Source organism: Esox lucius, chromosome 2 (assembly GCF_011004845.1).
Source record: "Esox lucius isolate fEsoLuc1 chromosome 2, fEsoLuc1.pri, whole genome shotgun sequence".
NCBI classification, from domain to species: Eukaryota; Metazoa; Chordata; class Actinopteri; order Esociformes; family Esocidae; genus Esox; species Esox lucius.
In genome coordinates, this window is record NC_047570.1 from 37,655,027 (window position 1) to 37,670,031 (window position 15,005).

General features: G+C 44.8%; 1 protein-coding gene across 3 annotated transcripts in view; it reads right to left on the reverse strand.

The window, feature by feature from the left end:
* iars1 (isoleucyl-tRNA synthetase 1) overlaps nucleotides 1-15,005 on the reverse strand; it is a 45,768-nt gene that overhangs the window by 24,198 nt on the left and 6,565 nt on the right. For all 3 annotated transcript variants that reach the window (XM_034296547.1, XM_034296548.1, XM_034296552.1), the window contains 7 exons: nucleotides 13,410-13,497; nucleotides 12,072-12,132; nucleotides 11,419-11,514; nucleotides 10,137-10,259; nucleotides 9,475-9,566; nucleotides 7,940-8,038; nucleotides 751-877 (listed from right to left, as the gene is read on the reverse strand). In XM_034296547.1, the coding sequence (XP_034152438.1) occupies nucleotides 751-877; nucleotides 7,940-8,038; nucleotides 9,475-9,566; nucleotides 10,137-10,259; nucleotides 11,419-11,514; nucleotides 12,072-12,132; nucleotides 13,410-13,497 (686 nt within the window). The remainder of the gene's footprint in view (nucleotides 1-750; nucleotides 878-7,939; nucleotides 8,039-9,474; nucleotides 9,567-10,136; nucleotides 10,260-11,418; nucleotides 11,515-12,071; nucleotides 12,133-13,409; nucleotides 13,498-15,005) is intronic.

Here is a 15,005-nt window from a genome sequence, read left to right on the forward strand (position 1 = left end):
AACATCACTCAGGTGGGGCTTCCTGCCTAACCAAGTTTGTTTAAAAAGTGTTCCAGTGTGGGTCTGTGATCCTGTTCCAATTTCAGACAAAGTCAGGTAGCTGGCCCAGATACGACTGTAGCATGTGAGATGGGGTGGGGCTCCAGTCCCCCACCCTCCATGTCTTCTGGAGCTCAGGGAGCCACTGCCCCTCCAGAGACCACTGCCGCCTGGTAACAGACCCAGGCAGACTGCTATTTCTAGGAAGCAGGTCACTCCTCCGCTTGCTCTCCGCTCGCCGTCCTTCTTTTAGTCGGAGAGAGTTGATCCTTTCATTTTTCAAAGACTCAAACAACCCAATTCTGACATCTGAATTCAGAAGGTCTTTCAGGCCAAGCACCAGCGAGGGCTAATTGAAGCCATTTTGTATGTTAGTCTATCGTACCATGTTTCACCCTCAGCTGGTGAAGAGGGAATTGGACATAGGGAGATATTCTCAGGGGTTAGGGTCATAGATGAGAAGTTCAAGGAGTTAATGGAAGCGGAACTCGTTAGTTCTTGTTCTTATGTTATTTTGTAAAGACCTGGAAAGGTCTTTACAAATCTTAAGCATCTCCCCATAGTTGCAGATTATTTAACACACAATAATTTAAAATAGTTAAAAAATGTGCCCCATAAGTGATGTCTGGTGCAGGTTGTCGGCACCGCGAGGAAGAAGAATGAGCCAGTGTCAGAAACTTCCCGATGTGTGTCAGGTGGACTGCAACTGACCTCCTCAAAGTCGTCACTGCACCAGAGGGGAATGGGTGTGCCCCAGTAGCGGTTCCTGGAAACAGCCCAATCACGCGCCTCCCTGAGCCAGTTACCAAAACGACGCTCACGTACAAACTCAGGAACCCTGGGAATTTGAGAGAGGAGGAGAAATGGAGTGCGAGGGGGGTGTGGGATGTTAGCTTGGAGAGTCAGATCAACTTTAATGAGGAGATATGAAGACAGTCGTGTATAATAGCCTGAAACACATCAAGAGGAAGGAGTTGTACAAAGACAGTATTGTCTAATAGCCTCGGACAAATCGGTCAGCCAGTGGATGCAGCTGATTGGCCGCATCCACTGGTTATATGATATTGTTCAGAACAGGACCAAGAGGGGACTTAAGACTCCTACCAGCAAAAACACATGGGACCAGAGCTCTTGAATAACACCCAAGCCCACAGAGAGAGCAGTTAATGTCCACTCATGTCAAGGATGGTTATGATAAAATCCCGTCTGCATCTTCTGGTAAAAATAGATTCATATATGTATTATTTTTGGTGGTGCCTATATATGAGAATACAGGAAGATGAGCTGTGTGTTTACGATCAGACGATCTGATTCATGTGACTGATTTGATTCATCTGACCTATTCATTTTACTGATTTGAAAATTATCTGGTTCATCCGACTGAGTTGATGCAGTAATTCATACAACTGATCTGTTTTGATGACAATCTGACTGATCCGATATGTTGAGGTTATAAGACTGAACAAGAGAACTGAAAATCCAAGGGCAGTTATGAAATGTCTGACTACGTCATACAAAAATGAACTTAATCAACCCTGACAAATTAATAGCACAGGATTTGTGTAAAGGTCTTGTGAAATCACGAGGGTGTGCAAGTGTAAGTGAGACCCATGAACAATATGACCTGACTTACCGTCATTTAACAAAAATATAAATTCCCCCTACACTTTTATATGTACATCCTGTGTCAAAACTGAATTGATGTCATCTTTTGCGTGTGGGGGGGGCAGAGTGGTCTGTACCCAACCATCAGAACAGCAGACACCACCGGAGGACAGGAAATCACATTAAGACGTCGTTATTGGTCCTCTCCGTCTGCATCTTTTCCTCATTCCTACAGTGACGTTCTGACAGACAACGCAGTTCATTTCAGGAACTCAACAAAGAGAGGCTGGAAATCACATTATTAAGACGTTAATATGCTCTCATTTCATCCGGCTAGACCTCTACTCGTCTCCCATCTCCTTGGGGTCCATTCCCGGCTGAAGACAAAGTCTGCACTTCGTTTCTACTCACAGGGGGAAACAATACAAGCAAATGTGACAGGGACGATTTCCCTGAAATGCTTTCGCCTTGACGACAAACCCCACAGGTTAGCCATCTATGTGGTACGAACCGTGTCCCAGTCTATTTAAAATCTGAATCTCCTTCATCCATCAAGTACACCTGCCTCCGATCGTATCTGATGCTCTGGCACCACTAACAGAGCACATACCTACACAGTGGGTGGTGAGCGTTTTAAAAGGGTATAATGAGACGGTTGAACACATGTGAGGGTATAACATTAATATGGATTTATGGTTCATACACACGTTTAGAGAATCATGAGCACAGATTTAGCGCAGCAGGAGAGCACTCCTCTGGGACAAGACTGGAGAACTGGCTAACCAGTAGCGTATTAGAACTAAGAGCTAGCTAGCATAACTTCTGTGTTTTAGCAAAAAGGCAGATCAAACTGGCCTTTATTGGATTTCATGTCACTTCTCAACCATAAAAATAAAACAGAGATAGAGTCTTTCTTCATTAAGGTGAACCAGAAAGGTTAAACATGCCTCCCAGGGAGGCATCTTGTACCTCTCTTTTCCACCTTCAATTCTCCACGGTTGCATCCTAAAAAGCTCCCCACTGATTATAAAGTGCACTGCTTGTCACCAGGGTACATACTGCACAACTAGGGCAGTACCAAGGCGATAGAGGATCATTGCCGACTCAACGTGCTGTTTTTGGGCCAAGCCGCTCCCCACACCCCCGGAGAATACCTCGGTATAAATGGCATCAGGTTCCTGTGGCTGAATGAGTTCATCAATTCCCATTTGTGAGAGGCATTCTATTTAGGTACCCAATATATCAGTTTAATGATTTGTCTCCCCTCCACCTCTCTGCCATGGTGAATGAAGATTTTCAAGAGTGTGCTGCTGCTGTGTCGAGGTAGATGCAGTGAACAGTTCCAACATCCGTGACGCCTTCCAAATGGCAAATGGCAACCTAATCCTTACTTAGTACTCTACATGGAATGGGGGCTCCAGTTAACTGCAGTGGAACTGGTCCTTTCTACAACATGTTGTTTGGATCGGGGGTTCTCATCTCTGCACCTGCCGACCCGGATTAATGCAACCATCCGATTTTCTTTGGTATTGGACTCCCCCTGTGTCCCAGGTCTAACATAAAGACCAACTCCTCTCTGGTCCTCTGGGGTACCTACCAACGAAACCTGAAGTGGAGACTGATTTAGAGTGTTGCTCGTGACGTGTTAGATAAAGTCGGGTGCCATCTGTCCTGAAAGTGTTTCTGTAATGAGTCAAACACTAAGGCTGGTGGATCACTAAGAACTAGCTAAATTACCAAGATATAGATATACAAGAGCATCTCAATGCATCCATACAATGTGATCAGATGTAAAGATGAACTTGGCGTACAACAATAAACCAAGTCATAAAATGGAATTGTTTGTTTTCCATCCTGGGCTGAAATCTCAGAGGAGGCAGAAAGGTTTACCGGCCCTTTTAGTATAGTAGTGTCATTGCAGACAGGAGTTTAATGCTAAGATCACACCTACAGTGTCAATGTGCACTGGTACACTGGAAGCTCTTTATTTTCCAGTGGAATGTTGTGCTTGTTTTGCAGAATTTCGTTGCAAAGTGTTCTGTGTGGTGCATGCGTTTGATTTATCTCAATCGCTGCTGTTAGCCGGTGAATGTGTTCTCCTCCAAGCATGTTTGTTGCTGGCAAGAACTTCCGGGTTGGGTGAGCACTGTGGTGAGGAGCAGAAAAACAGGGGTGGGTGGGCTTCATGGGTCAAATATCGTCTTCAACTCTCCCAACGTCTGGGTTAACGTAAAGACATGAGCGGAAATGTGACTTTTTGGGGAAGAAAAGCGGTAAAAAGAATATATTAAAAAAATATGCTTTTGGGAACCAGGACAACTTAGGATATGGTAGACTCATTAGTCAGTACCAGTGAGTGAGAAGTCGGTGAGTGAGTTCTTTTAGGGCCTGGAAGTGGAAGCTGAAATACTTTAATTTTTTTGTTTTTAACTGATTGGACTGCATTTACAAAATTCCAAGACCTCACCACCAAGCAGTAGAATTCACATTTTTAAAGTATGGACCCCATTTTTTCAGTTACAATTTCTGGGAATGTGAATCAAATCAAATTACACAAAAAATACGTTTTTACTTGTGTTACTTTTTTTAAAACATTTTGCGGAGCCGGCCAAGACAAGCAAATGTCTCTGAGTGAGTGAGTTTATTGTGACTATTTCTGGTGGATTTTCTAATTTTAACTTTTTTTGGGGGTAATAGATGAAAACCCCTTGCACAGTGAGAGGGGTTTCCACGATTCTCTCTTTTCACTGGATGAAATAGTCAGTTATCTTCACCTATATTGATAGTTATTGTATCAATGTAATTCACGAATGAAAGAAAAACTAACATTATGCCATGTAATTAAATAGCTTTGGCAGTGTAAAGTTAATCTTCGATCTATTCAGCTAATCAACTGTTATTGTATGGACGACCAACTACAGTAATCGTTGTACAAGAGTACACTTTAGTTACGTTAATAACCGGTCTGTTGCCCACGTTATTTCAGCAAGAATGTAATGGCTGAGGTAAAAGTTACATTCCTGCTGTTTAAATGGCATCATGATTTTCCACATAGGAAATCTTGGATCAAAACCAGCCAGGGACAATAACAATCATCCCTTCATTGTGAGCTGGCTGAACTAGGCTTGCCTGGTTCCTTTTCTGGTTTTTACTTAAACAAAGAACCTTCAGGTCTCTCTTGAAAATTAACCAATGAATCCACAACATTCTTTTATTATTTTCAAAAAAAAAAAGCTATTTGATATTATCCCATTCTATTAATTTGCACTCAAATTTTTTCATTAAAGACAAATTGCTTTCCTGAAGTCTAGAGTTCCAGGGCCACCAAGTCTGCATTATAAAATAAACCCACATGTTAATGATTAACCCTGGTTTAGCCTTGGATTCAGAAGGAACAGGAATAAATCAATCCCATAACACAACACTCATCAAATTACAGAGCTACAGAAAGTCATTTTAATCAAATTGAGCTTTAACCAAATTTAATAATTAAGAACTAAAATGAAATGCAGAGCAGTGCATCCCAGGACACTAGCTACCCCGGCAGCCCACCAGTATACAGCTAGTGTGTGTCTCTTGTTCATCAGGATGGGCTAAAAGAAGCACTGCGGCCCAGAGGATTTGACAGAACATATAAAAATGGTGCTTCTTGAATTCTAGAGAGGACAGGATAGAAAACCTTAAAGAAGTTAAATTAGTCGTACTTCAACATGGCGGTAGAAAATGCAGGTGACACACACTCTCACACACCCACACACAGAACCACTCACAAACCGAAACACACATGCCACACTGAAATGAAAGGGACATTTTTACCCTAACGATGACGCTGACAAGGGGGATATTGGGGCCATGTGGGGATTGTATAGAGTTCAGGATAAGGGGGCTATGTGGGGATTATATAGAGTTCAGGTTAAGGAGGTTATGTGGGGATTGTATAGAGTTCAGGTTAAGGAGGTTATGTGGGGATTGTATAGAGTTCAGGTTAAGGAGGTTATGTGGGGATTATATAGAGTTCAGGTTAAGGGGGCTATGTGGGGATTATATAGAGTTCAGGTTAAGGGGGCTATGTGGGGATTATATAGAGTTCAGGTTAAGGGGGCTATGTGGGGATTATATAGAGTTCGGGTTAAGGGGGCTATGTGGGGATTATATAGAGTTCGGGTTAAGGGGGCTATGTGGGGATTATATAGAGTTCAGGTTAAGGGGGCTATGTGGGGATTATATAGAGTTCGGGTTAAGGGGGCTATGTGGGGATTATATAGAGTTCGGGTTAAGGGGGCTATGTGGGGATTATATAGAGTTCAGGTTAAGGTGGCTATGTGGGGATTATATAGAGTTCAGGTTAAGGGGGCTATGTGGGGATTATATAGAGTTCGGGTTAAGGGGGCTATGTGGGGATTATATAGAGTTCAGGTTAAGGGGGCTATGTGGGGATTATATAGAGTAAGGGTTAAGGGGGCTATGTGGGGATTATATAGAGTAAGGGTTAAGGGGGCTATGTGGGGATTATATAGAGTTCGGGTTAAGGGGGCTATGTGGGGACTGTATAGTTTTGAGCATTTGGCTGGTCTTTAATAACTTCAAAAAAAACTTCCTAGGGTCCAAGGTTTTCTGAAACAATTAACAGCAACTAAGCAATAAAATGCTCTATTTAAATGAAATAGCACTAGAAAAGCCAGCCAGAGCAAGAGAAAAGCCAGCCTGAACAATAGAAAAGCCAGACTGAGCACGAGAAAAGCCAGCCAGAGCATGAGAAAAGCCAGCCAGAGCAGGAGAAAAGCCAGCCAGAGCAAGAGAAAAGCCAGACTGAGCACGAGAAAAGCCAGACTGAGCACGAGAAAAGCCAGACTGAGCACGAGAAAAGCCAGCCAGAGCAAGAGAAAAGCCAGCCAGAGCAAGAGAAAAGCCAGCCAGAGCAAGAGAAAAGCCAGCCAGAGCAAGAGAAAAGCCAGCCTGAACAATAGAAAAGCCAGAATGAACACGAAAAAAGCCAGCCTGAGCAAAAGAAAAGCCAGCCAGAGCAAAAGAAAAGCCAGCCAGAGCAAGAGAAAAAGCCAGCCAGAGCAAGAGAAAAAGCCAGCCAGAGCAAGAGAAAAAGCCAGGCTGAACAATACAAAAGCCAGGCTGAACAATACAAAAGCCAGGCTGAACAATACAAAAGCCAGGCTGAACAATACAAAAGCCAGGCTGAACAATACAAAAGCCTGCTTGAGCACGAGAAAAGCCTGCTTGAGCACGAGAAAAGCCTGCTTGAGCACGAGAAAAGCCTGCTTGAGCACGAGAAAAGCCTGCATGAGCACGAGAAAAGCCTGCATGAGCACGAGAAAAGCCTGCATGAGAACAAAAGCCAGTCTGAGCACAAGAAAAGCCAGTCTGAGCACAAGAAAAGCCAGTCTGAGCACAAGAAAAGCCAGTCTGAGCACAAGAAAAGCCAGTCTGAGCACAAGAAAAGCCAGTCTGAGCACAAGAAAAGCCAGTCAGAGCACAAGAAAAGCCAGTCAGAGCACAAGAAAAGCCAGTCTGAGCACAAGAAAAGGCAGCTTGAGCATGAGAAAAGCTAGCCTGAGCAGGACAAATGCCAGCTTGAGCATGAGAAAGGCCACACACACAGACAAAAACAGTACTACAGCAGCAATCCGCAATCAGATTACATAATAGTAGCTTGTTAGCTTGGTGAACAAGCCTTGAAGGGCAAAGGGGCTGTTGGCTCAGATTCACTTCAGATGCTCCCTTCAGGGACCAGTTTGTGACAGTGAGTCTACAACTTTACCAGAAACTCTTGGCTGTATGTATATGTTGTAGTCTTATGTCTTACTAGATGCATTTGCCTGTTTGTTACTACGGTAACACCTGGCTGTCTGGTAGTATGGTAACACCTGGCTGTCTGGCAGTACGGTAACACCTGGCTGTCTGGCAGTACGGTAACACCTGGCTGTCTGGCAGAACGGTAACACCTGGCTGTCTGGCAGTACGGTAACACCTGGCTGTCTGGCAGTACGGTAACACCTGGCTGTCTGGCAGTACGGTAACACCTGGCTGTCTGGCAGTACGGTAACACCTGGCTGTCTGGCAGAACGGTAACACGTGGCTGTCTGGCAGAACGGTAACACCTGGCTGTCTGGCAGAACGGTAACACCTGGCTGTCTGGTAGTACGGTAACACCTGGCTGTCTGGTAGTACGGTAACACCTGGCTGTCTGGTAGTACGGTAACACCTGGCTGTCTGGTAGTACGGTAACACCTGGCTGTCTGGTAGTACGGTAACAAAGAAGATAACATGTACAATTTCTTACCAGTAGCATTTGTCATTGTTTTCCAGCAGCTTTTCCACCATGTGTTCCACCCGGATGAACCAGCTGGGGACAGCCTTGTAGATCAGAGGGGTGTCCGACCTAGAAATGGGAGTTGAAAGACACATTACACACGTACCGAATACTGTTGATTACTACCTTCAAAATAAAGTTATTTAACAGACTCACACACCCCGAGCAACTTTACAGTGAGTGCATCATTCACAAGAAAAAAAAAAGAAGTAATATTGGCACCCTGTGGGAACCGAACCCACAACCCTAGCCCTAGCGTGTCCACCAAACGTTGGGCGACTGCCGCTGTGGCCGGCTCTCAGCCGCATCAACAACACCCACTACGGCGGACGTGACCGTGAGCACGTTTCCCAACGTCGACCGGAGGTTAACGAGGCAAGCAGAGGTCAGCATGCTCAAAGGGCGCCGGCGGGGGGACTCTGGAGCGGGGGCGCGGGGGACGGGCTGACCTTCCCCGGGCTGCTCTTCCCGTCCCTGGGCTGGAAAGCGAAGAGATGAGCGGGGCCACTGTGATGAGCCAGCACTATGCAGCGTATCGACTCTATGTTAATGTGGCCAAGACAAAAAAGCGTCTGGTCAGCTCCTCTTCATGCTGCTGACGTCTCCACTGTGATGTAATGCTCCTTCAGGGCTACCAACTCCAGGCTGTCAATGCAAAGGCTATCGGGACACACCTATTACCATTGGCTTGCTTTCTAGTACTTTAAGTTACTTGAGGACTTACAGAGCAACTGAAAGGCCAGCTATGTGAAGTAACTCACCTTCAACAGAAAGGCCAGCTATGTGGTTATAACCTCACCTCTGACAGAAAGGCTAGCTATGTGGTTATTACCTCACCTCTGACAGAAAGGCTAGCAATGTGGTTATTACCTCACCTCTGACAGAATGGGTAGCTGTGTGTTTGGTATTAGACTCAGCTCTGACAGAATGGGTAGCTGTGTGTTTGGTATTAGACTCACCACCAACAGAATGGGTAGCTGTGTGTTTGGTATTAGACTCACCACCAACATAATGGGTAGCTGTGTGTTTGGTATTAGACTCACCTCCAACAGAATGGGTAGCTGTGTGTTTGGTATTAGACTCACCACCAACAGAATGGGTAGCTGTGTGTTTGGTATTAGACTCACCTCTGACAGAATGGGTAGCTGTGTGTTTGGTATTAGACTCACCTCCAACAGAATGGGTAGCTGTGTGTTTGGTATTAGACTCACCACCAACAGAATGGGTAGCTGTGTGTTTGGTATTAGACTCACCACCAACAGAATGGGTAGCTGTGTGTTTGGTATTAGACTCACCTCCAACAGAATGGGTAGCTGTGTGTTTGGTATTAGACTCACCTCCAACAGAATGGGTAGCTGTGTGTTTGGTATTAGACTCACCACCAACAGAATGGGTAGCTGTGTGTTTGGTATTGGACTCACCACCAACATAATGGGTAGCTGTGTGTTTGGTATTAGACTCACCTCCAACAGAATGGGTAGCTGTGTGTTTGGTATTAGACTCACCTCCAACAGAATGGGTAGCTGTGCTTAAAGGAGCTGGCGTTCACCAGACGACCATGTTCTTTCAGCCACCTGATGATGTTCTTGTCGGCATCCTGCAAGGAACAGACACACATGCTTCAACACTGGCACACATAAAACCATTCCTGTATACAGCCAGTGTCCGGTGGACGAGTGTGGTTCAGGGGTCTGGGACGCCTGCAGCGTAGTCTGGTGTCCAGTCAGATGGCCATTCCAGAACAATCTGTCAATTCCAACATGCCATGCCTCCGTCCACAAAGCATAACATGTCCGAAAAATATACATCTTAACATTTATATGTATATTTTAAAAGGTGCAGATTACAGTTGGCAAAAGTGAAAGATGAGAGCCAGTGGTGATGTCTGGACTTCTGACAGACTAGCGCACATGAAGTGCCAGTGAAATGTTTGGACAAACGATAAGTGTGTCCAAACTTTGAACCGGTCCTGTGAGTCTACATTCATCCTGACAAGTCATTAAGATCTGCACACTGACCCATTTCACAGGACAGACAGAACCCACAAGTGCCTTCCACAATAGCTAATCTGACGGCAGAACACACCTACACACACACACACTGTGGGATCCCTAGGAACACACGTATACACACTCACACGCATTCCCTCTCAAGACGACAGACTTACCTTGACATACTGTCCCACAAAGTCGGTGACTTCGGCGGTGAAGCACCCGGAGGCGTCCACGGGGCAGATGGGAGCCTGGTCTCTCCGGATGATGTTGTATTCCGTGCACACACGGTAATCATCCTGCAACACACAGACACACACGGTAATCATCCTGCCACACACAGACACACACGGTAATCCTCCTGCCACAAACAGACACACACGGTAATCATCCTGCAACACACAGACACACACGGTAATCATCCTGCCACACACAGACACACACAGTAATCATCCTGCAACACACAGACACACACAGTAATCATCCTGCAACACACAGACACACACGGTAATCATCCTGCAACACACAGACACACACGGTAATCATCCTGCAACACACAGACACACACGGTAATCATCCTGCAACACACAGACACACACGGTAATCATCCGGCAACACACAGACACACACAGTAATCATCCTGCAACAGACAAACACACACAGTAATCATCCTGCAACACACAGACACACACGGTAATCATCCTGCAACACACAGACACACACGGTAATCATCCGGCAACACACAGACACACACGGTAATCATCCGGCAACACACAGACACACACCGAGCGACATTGCACTCGGCACACACACGGCAATCCTGCTCGACGCGGGACAGACGCAACAAGACAGCAGAAGTCTGAGGAGGGAGAGGGAAAGAAACTCTCCATCAGTTCACACACGGTGCTAACAGTAGAACATGGTGCTATGGCTGATAAGGACGCCAATGTTGCTCACTTTCCATTGGTTGAGATAAAAGTAATAAGAACAGAATCGGCCCGGCAACAGCCAACCAATCGACAAAGAGCCCTCAGAAAATTGGCTGAGTCAGAGCCTGGGGTGTGAAACAGTGACTGCGTTACCGGGCAGAGGGAGCCGGCATTGGTGTCGGCCATCTACGTACCACCACATTGAGACGGGACCCATGTGCCTGACATTTCTGGCGTTTACAGGTACGAACCAACCAATCGATTACTTATATTTCCAAGACGAACCATGTCTGGGGGGTAATCTATTTAGTTGGTCATTATAAAACTGTGCAGTCAACCAATAAATCGATTGTTAAACAAAAGGATTCTAATAATTACGGCCTACTTATCACACCCAGATGACATTTGGCACATTCATCCCATCATCGGCCTCTTAGAAGCCGTACATCAGGTCGTTGCAGTGGAAAATATCGTTTTTGTGGTTACCTGGTAAAATAAGGGCAAGTACGTGGGACAAATTAGTACTCACAGCGCCAAAGTATGGTGCCTGGTGTACCACTCCAGTGCCCTCCTCCTCCCTGACGTAGTTATCCAGCACCACCTGGAAGGCTCCGGTCTCAACACACTACGAAGCAGACACCACAGACACAGTGCTTTCAGTGACCGAACAGAAATGTAAAGTACCAGGCAAACGTTTGAGTGCAGCTGGGAAAATGGTTCAAAGCTATACATCTGGGCGATGTTTCTTTACTGGGAAAAGCTCAACTCTTCAAGGCACACAAAGAAATCCAGTAAAGTGCCATTTCTTTTAGGACTTCTCATTGTCGACAGGTATACTTTGGTGCCAGATGACTCTGCCAGATGTTGAACAAGCACTTAACTGGATTTTTTTCTGTCCCTCAAGGAAGAGACCTTTAAGTACTACGCATCCAATGCAGATATATCTCTGGGTCTTCCACTGCATTGTTTCTGTCATCAACTTAAACAGTTTCTTTAAAACTATTTTATATCTCTTCTAGCCTTCAACTAACAAGTTAATAAACACAGGTTTATAAATGACAATAAATAAATTATAACTGAAGTCACCGCTTTAGTAACAATACTGCGTTATCATTAACTACACAGTAATTTAGTGACAGCATTAAATATGTTTCTCACAGAATAATATTAAACATTTCTCACCTTGCTAAAGTACTCAAACAGAGGCTTGTACTTTTTTCCCTTCAGTGTCTTCCCAGGGAATCTAAAATATACACATAAACATAAAAATAACTAAACCAAATATATACTGTACATTCTAACACAAGAACTTTCCCACTGCCGCAGCAAAAAAATCTAATTATCTCCATGGCCTCAAGGTGATGTCCTCTCCCATAGTACGTTACAGCCTGGATGGACACCCATGCTAAAAGGCCTAATGTTCCGAGAGACCTCCCTTCTGCGGTTGCCTAACTAAAGTCTCTCTCCGACTCCACTCCACTGAGCAACAGGCCACGGGATGAATGTCCTCCCTCCAGTACTCAGCCCTGTATCAATCAATCAATCAAATTTATTTATAAAGCCCTTTTTACAACAGCAGTTGTCACAAAGTGCTTTACAGAGACACCCAGCCTTAAACCCCAAGGAGCAAACAACAGTAGTGTTGAATTTCAGTGGCTAGGAAAAACTCCCTAAGAAGGCCGAATTTTAGGAAGAAACCTAGAGAGGACCCAGGCTCAGAGGGGTGACCAGTCCTCTTCTGGCTGTGCTGGGTGAGATATTAAGAGTCCAATTGGAATAATTTATAAATTTCTCTGGGCTAAATCCAGAGTCTATTTGATTTTAGACTAGGTCAAAAGGGACAGCAACGGGCCCCCCAAACCAGGTAATCCGCAGGTGTGGACCAGGACCTCATCTCCTCCACTGGAGGAAACTGAGAAAAGTTAGAAGTGCATTCCTCACAAACTCAGTTGAAAGGAGGGGGTTTCCATAAACGGTGCCCTATTCCCTACATAGTGCACTGCTTTTAGCTTGAGTCCTTTTGCGCTCGTTCAAAGTGCACTAAGGGAATAGGGCACCATTTGGGAGCCACATTTCGTCCTCATCCCAGAGAGCTGATTATTTTCCTTCCCAACCTGGAGCAGAATTTCTACTCACAAAAAAGCGTAATGCGCTAGACATTTAAGGCTTAGTTACAGTGAAATACCAATTACCTATTGTCGCATAAGTACGATACACATTTTAACAATGTTTCATTTTAGTTATGGGAATACCTGGGAACAGATTTTGAAATCTAAACTCATCTGGTGAAATCCTATTAAGCCTCCTCCTAGATGGCAACTTTGTAGTCTGAGAGAGCATGTCTTTATCCTAGCTGGTTCTACCAACTTGGTTCGGAGAATAACTCACTGGTCCAGAATGGTTCCACCAACTTTGTTCTAAGAGTAACTCACTGGTCCAGAATGGTTCTACCAACTTGGTTCAGTGGATAACTGACTGGTCCAGAATGCTTCCACCAACTTTGTTCTGAGAATAACTCACCGGTCCAGAATGGTGTATTCAGCTTCAGTCTTGAAGAGGGCTACCAGCCTAGCCTCCATCATAATATACACCTTGTCAGTGCTGTTGTCTGAAACAGGGAGGTTAATAAGTGTTGAGTTAAATGGTAGTGTTATAACACATTCCCAGCCATTAAAGTAGGTACACACCAGCTGCTATGGTGCATCTCTCAAAAGCACACCTGTTCAATAATGCAGTCTGTTTTCAACTGTCGTTTTTTTTAAAAGTTCAACCGTTCTACCTCCAACACCCATTCCCGATGGGAGGAGCAGAGAAACAAAAGGGATTAAAGAGAAGATGAAGAGGAAACAAGCGTTCACAATCAGCTGTGAATAACAGGAGGCAAAGCACCCTGAGGAAAAAACACAGATTGAAAGACAAACAACAAAGAGGAAAAAAATACCCTTCGGAAAACCCGACACAAGCGAAATGCAATCTGCCCTAAAACGAGAGCACACAACACCAAACCATTTGACGATGGTTACTGATCAAAGCCTGAGAAAAACCTTGACTACACACACAGCCTGGTCAATAAGAAAGGACGACACAGGAACCCGGAGAAACATCTGCGGAACCAGAAATATAAAATAATTAAGAGTAAATATCAAAGACCCTCCCCCCCTGATAAAAACAGCCTACAATGTTGTTTTGGTGGAGGACAGAGCTGTGTGTTGGCAGCACAGTCCAGGCCGATGCAGAATAAGAGACAGGGTCTGACAGACCGACAAACCTGTTCAACGCCCCTGTTATTTTCATTGCGTTGTTGTTCTACTAATTATTATTTTGACAAGCTTGACTTGTAAACATTAATTTACAATATAACATGAATTTACTAGAGAGACTAACGCAAACCATTTGCCTTTAAAAAAAAAATTGAGGAGGAAGAGGAAGACAGAGGAGGAAGAGAGTAAGACAGAGAGGAGGAAGAAGAAGACAGAGAGGAGGCAGAGAGAAGGAAAGAGAGAGGAGCCAACAAGAGAGGGAAACAGAGACCTCCATGGTCGACGGTTTCACCCACAGAACAACCCTTTAACAAAGCTGACCGGAAAACACAGGATTGACAACACCACCAATGAACAGGCCCCCAGGCGACATTTAGACAGCCGGACTTGATCAATCAGAAGACATATCGACTAGTGGATGAGTAAGGTCGAAGGTGAGAGAAAGACGGTCAAGGTCATGACCATCAATTCCAGTCAAGGTCCTAAGTTCTATTGTCTCATTTAATTTCTGTGTTCTCTGACCTGCCCTAAGTCAATAGATAAAGACGGGTTGTCGATAGATAAAGAGTTTGGCATGCGTGTCAACCCATATTTATACCCCAGTGAAACATGAAAGGCTGTTGTATTCTCCCCCCAGGTTTGGAAATATGTACATAGTTACATCATTCCAATAAAGTAATTTTTATTGCATTGACAGAAATTGAGAGAGAAAGAAAGAAAGCGTCAAAAAGAAGAAAACAGAAGATAACGTAGCGGAGTCGATTGGTATTCTGAGCATCGCCCCCATGCAGCATCAAGCCTCTACCTCCAGCACAGGCAACTTCACAAACAGAACAGCAGCTCCCCCTGGTGGCAA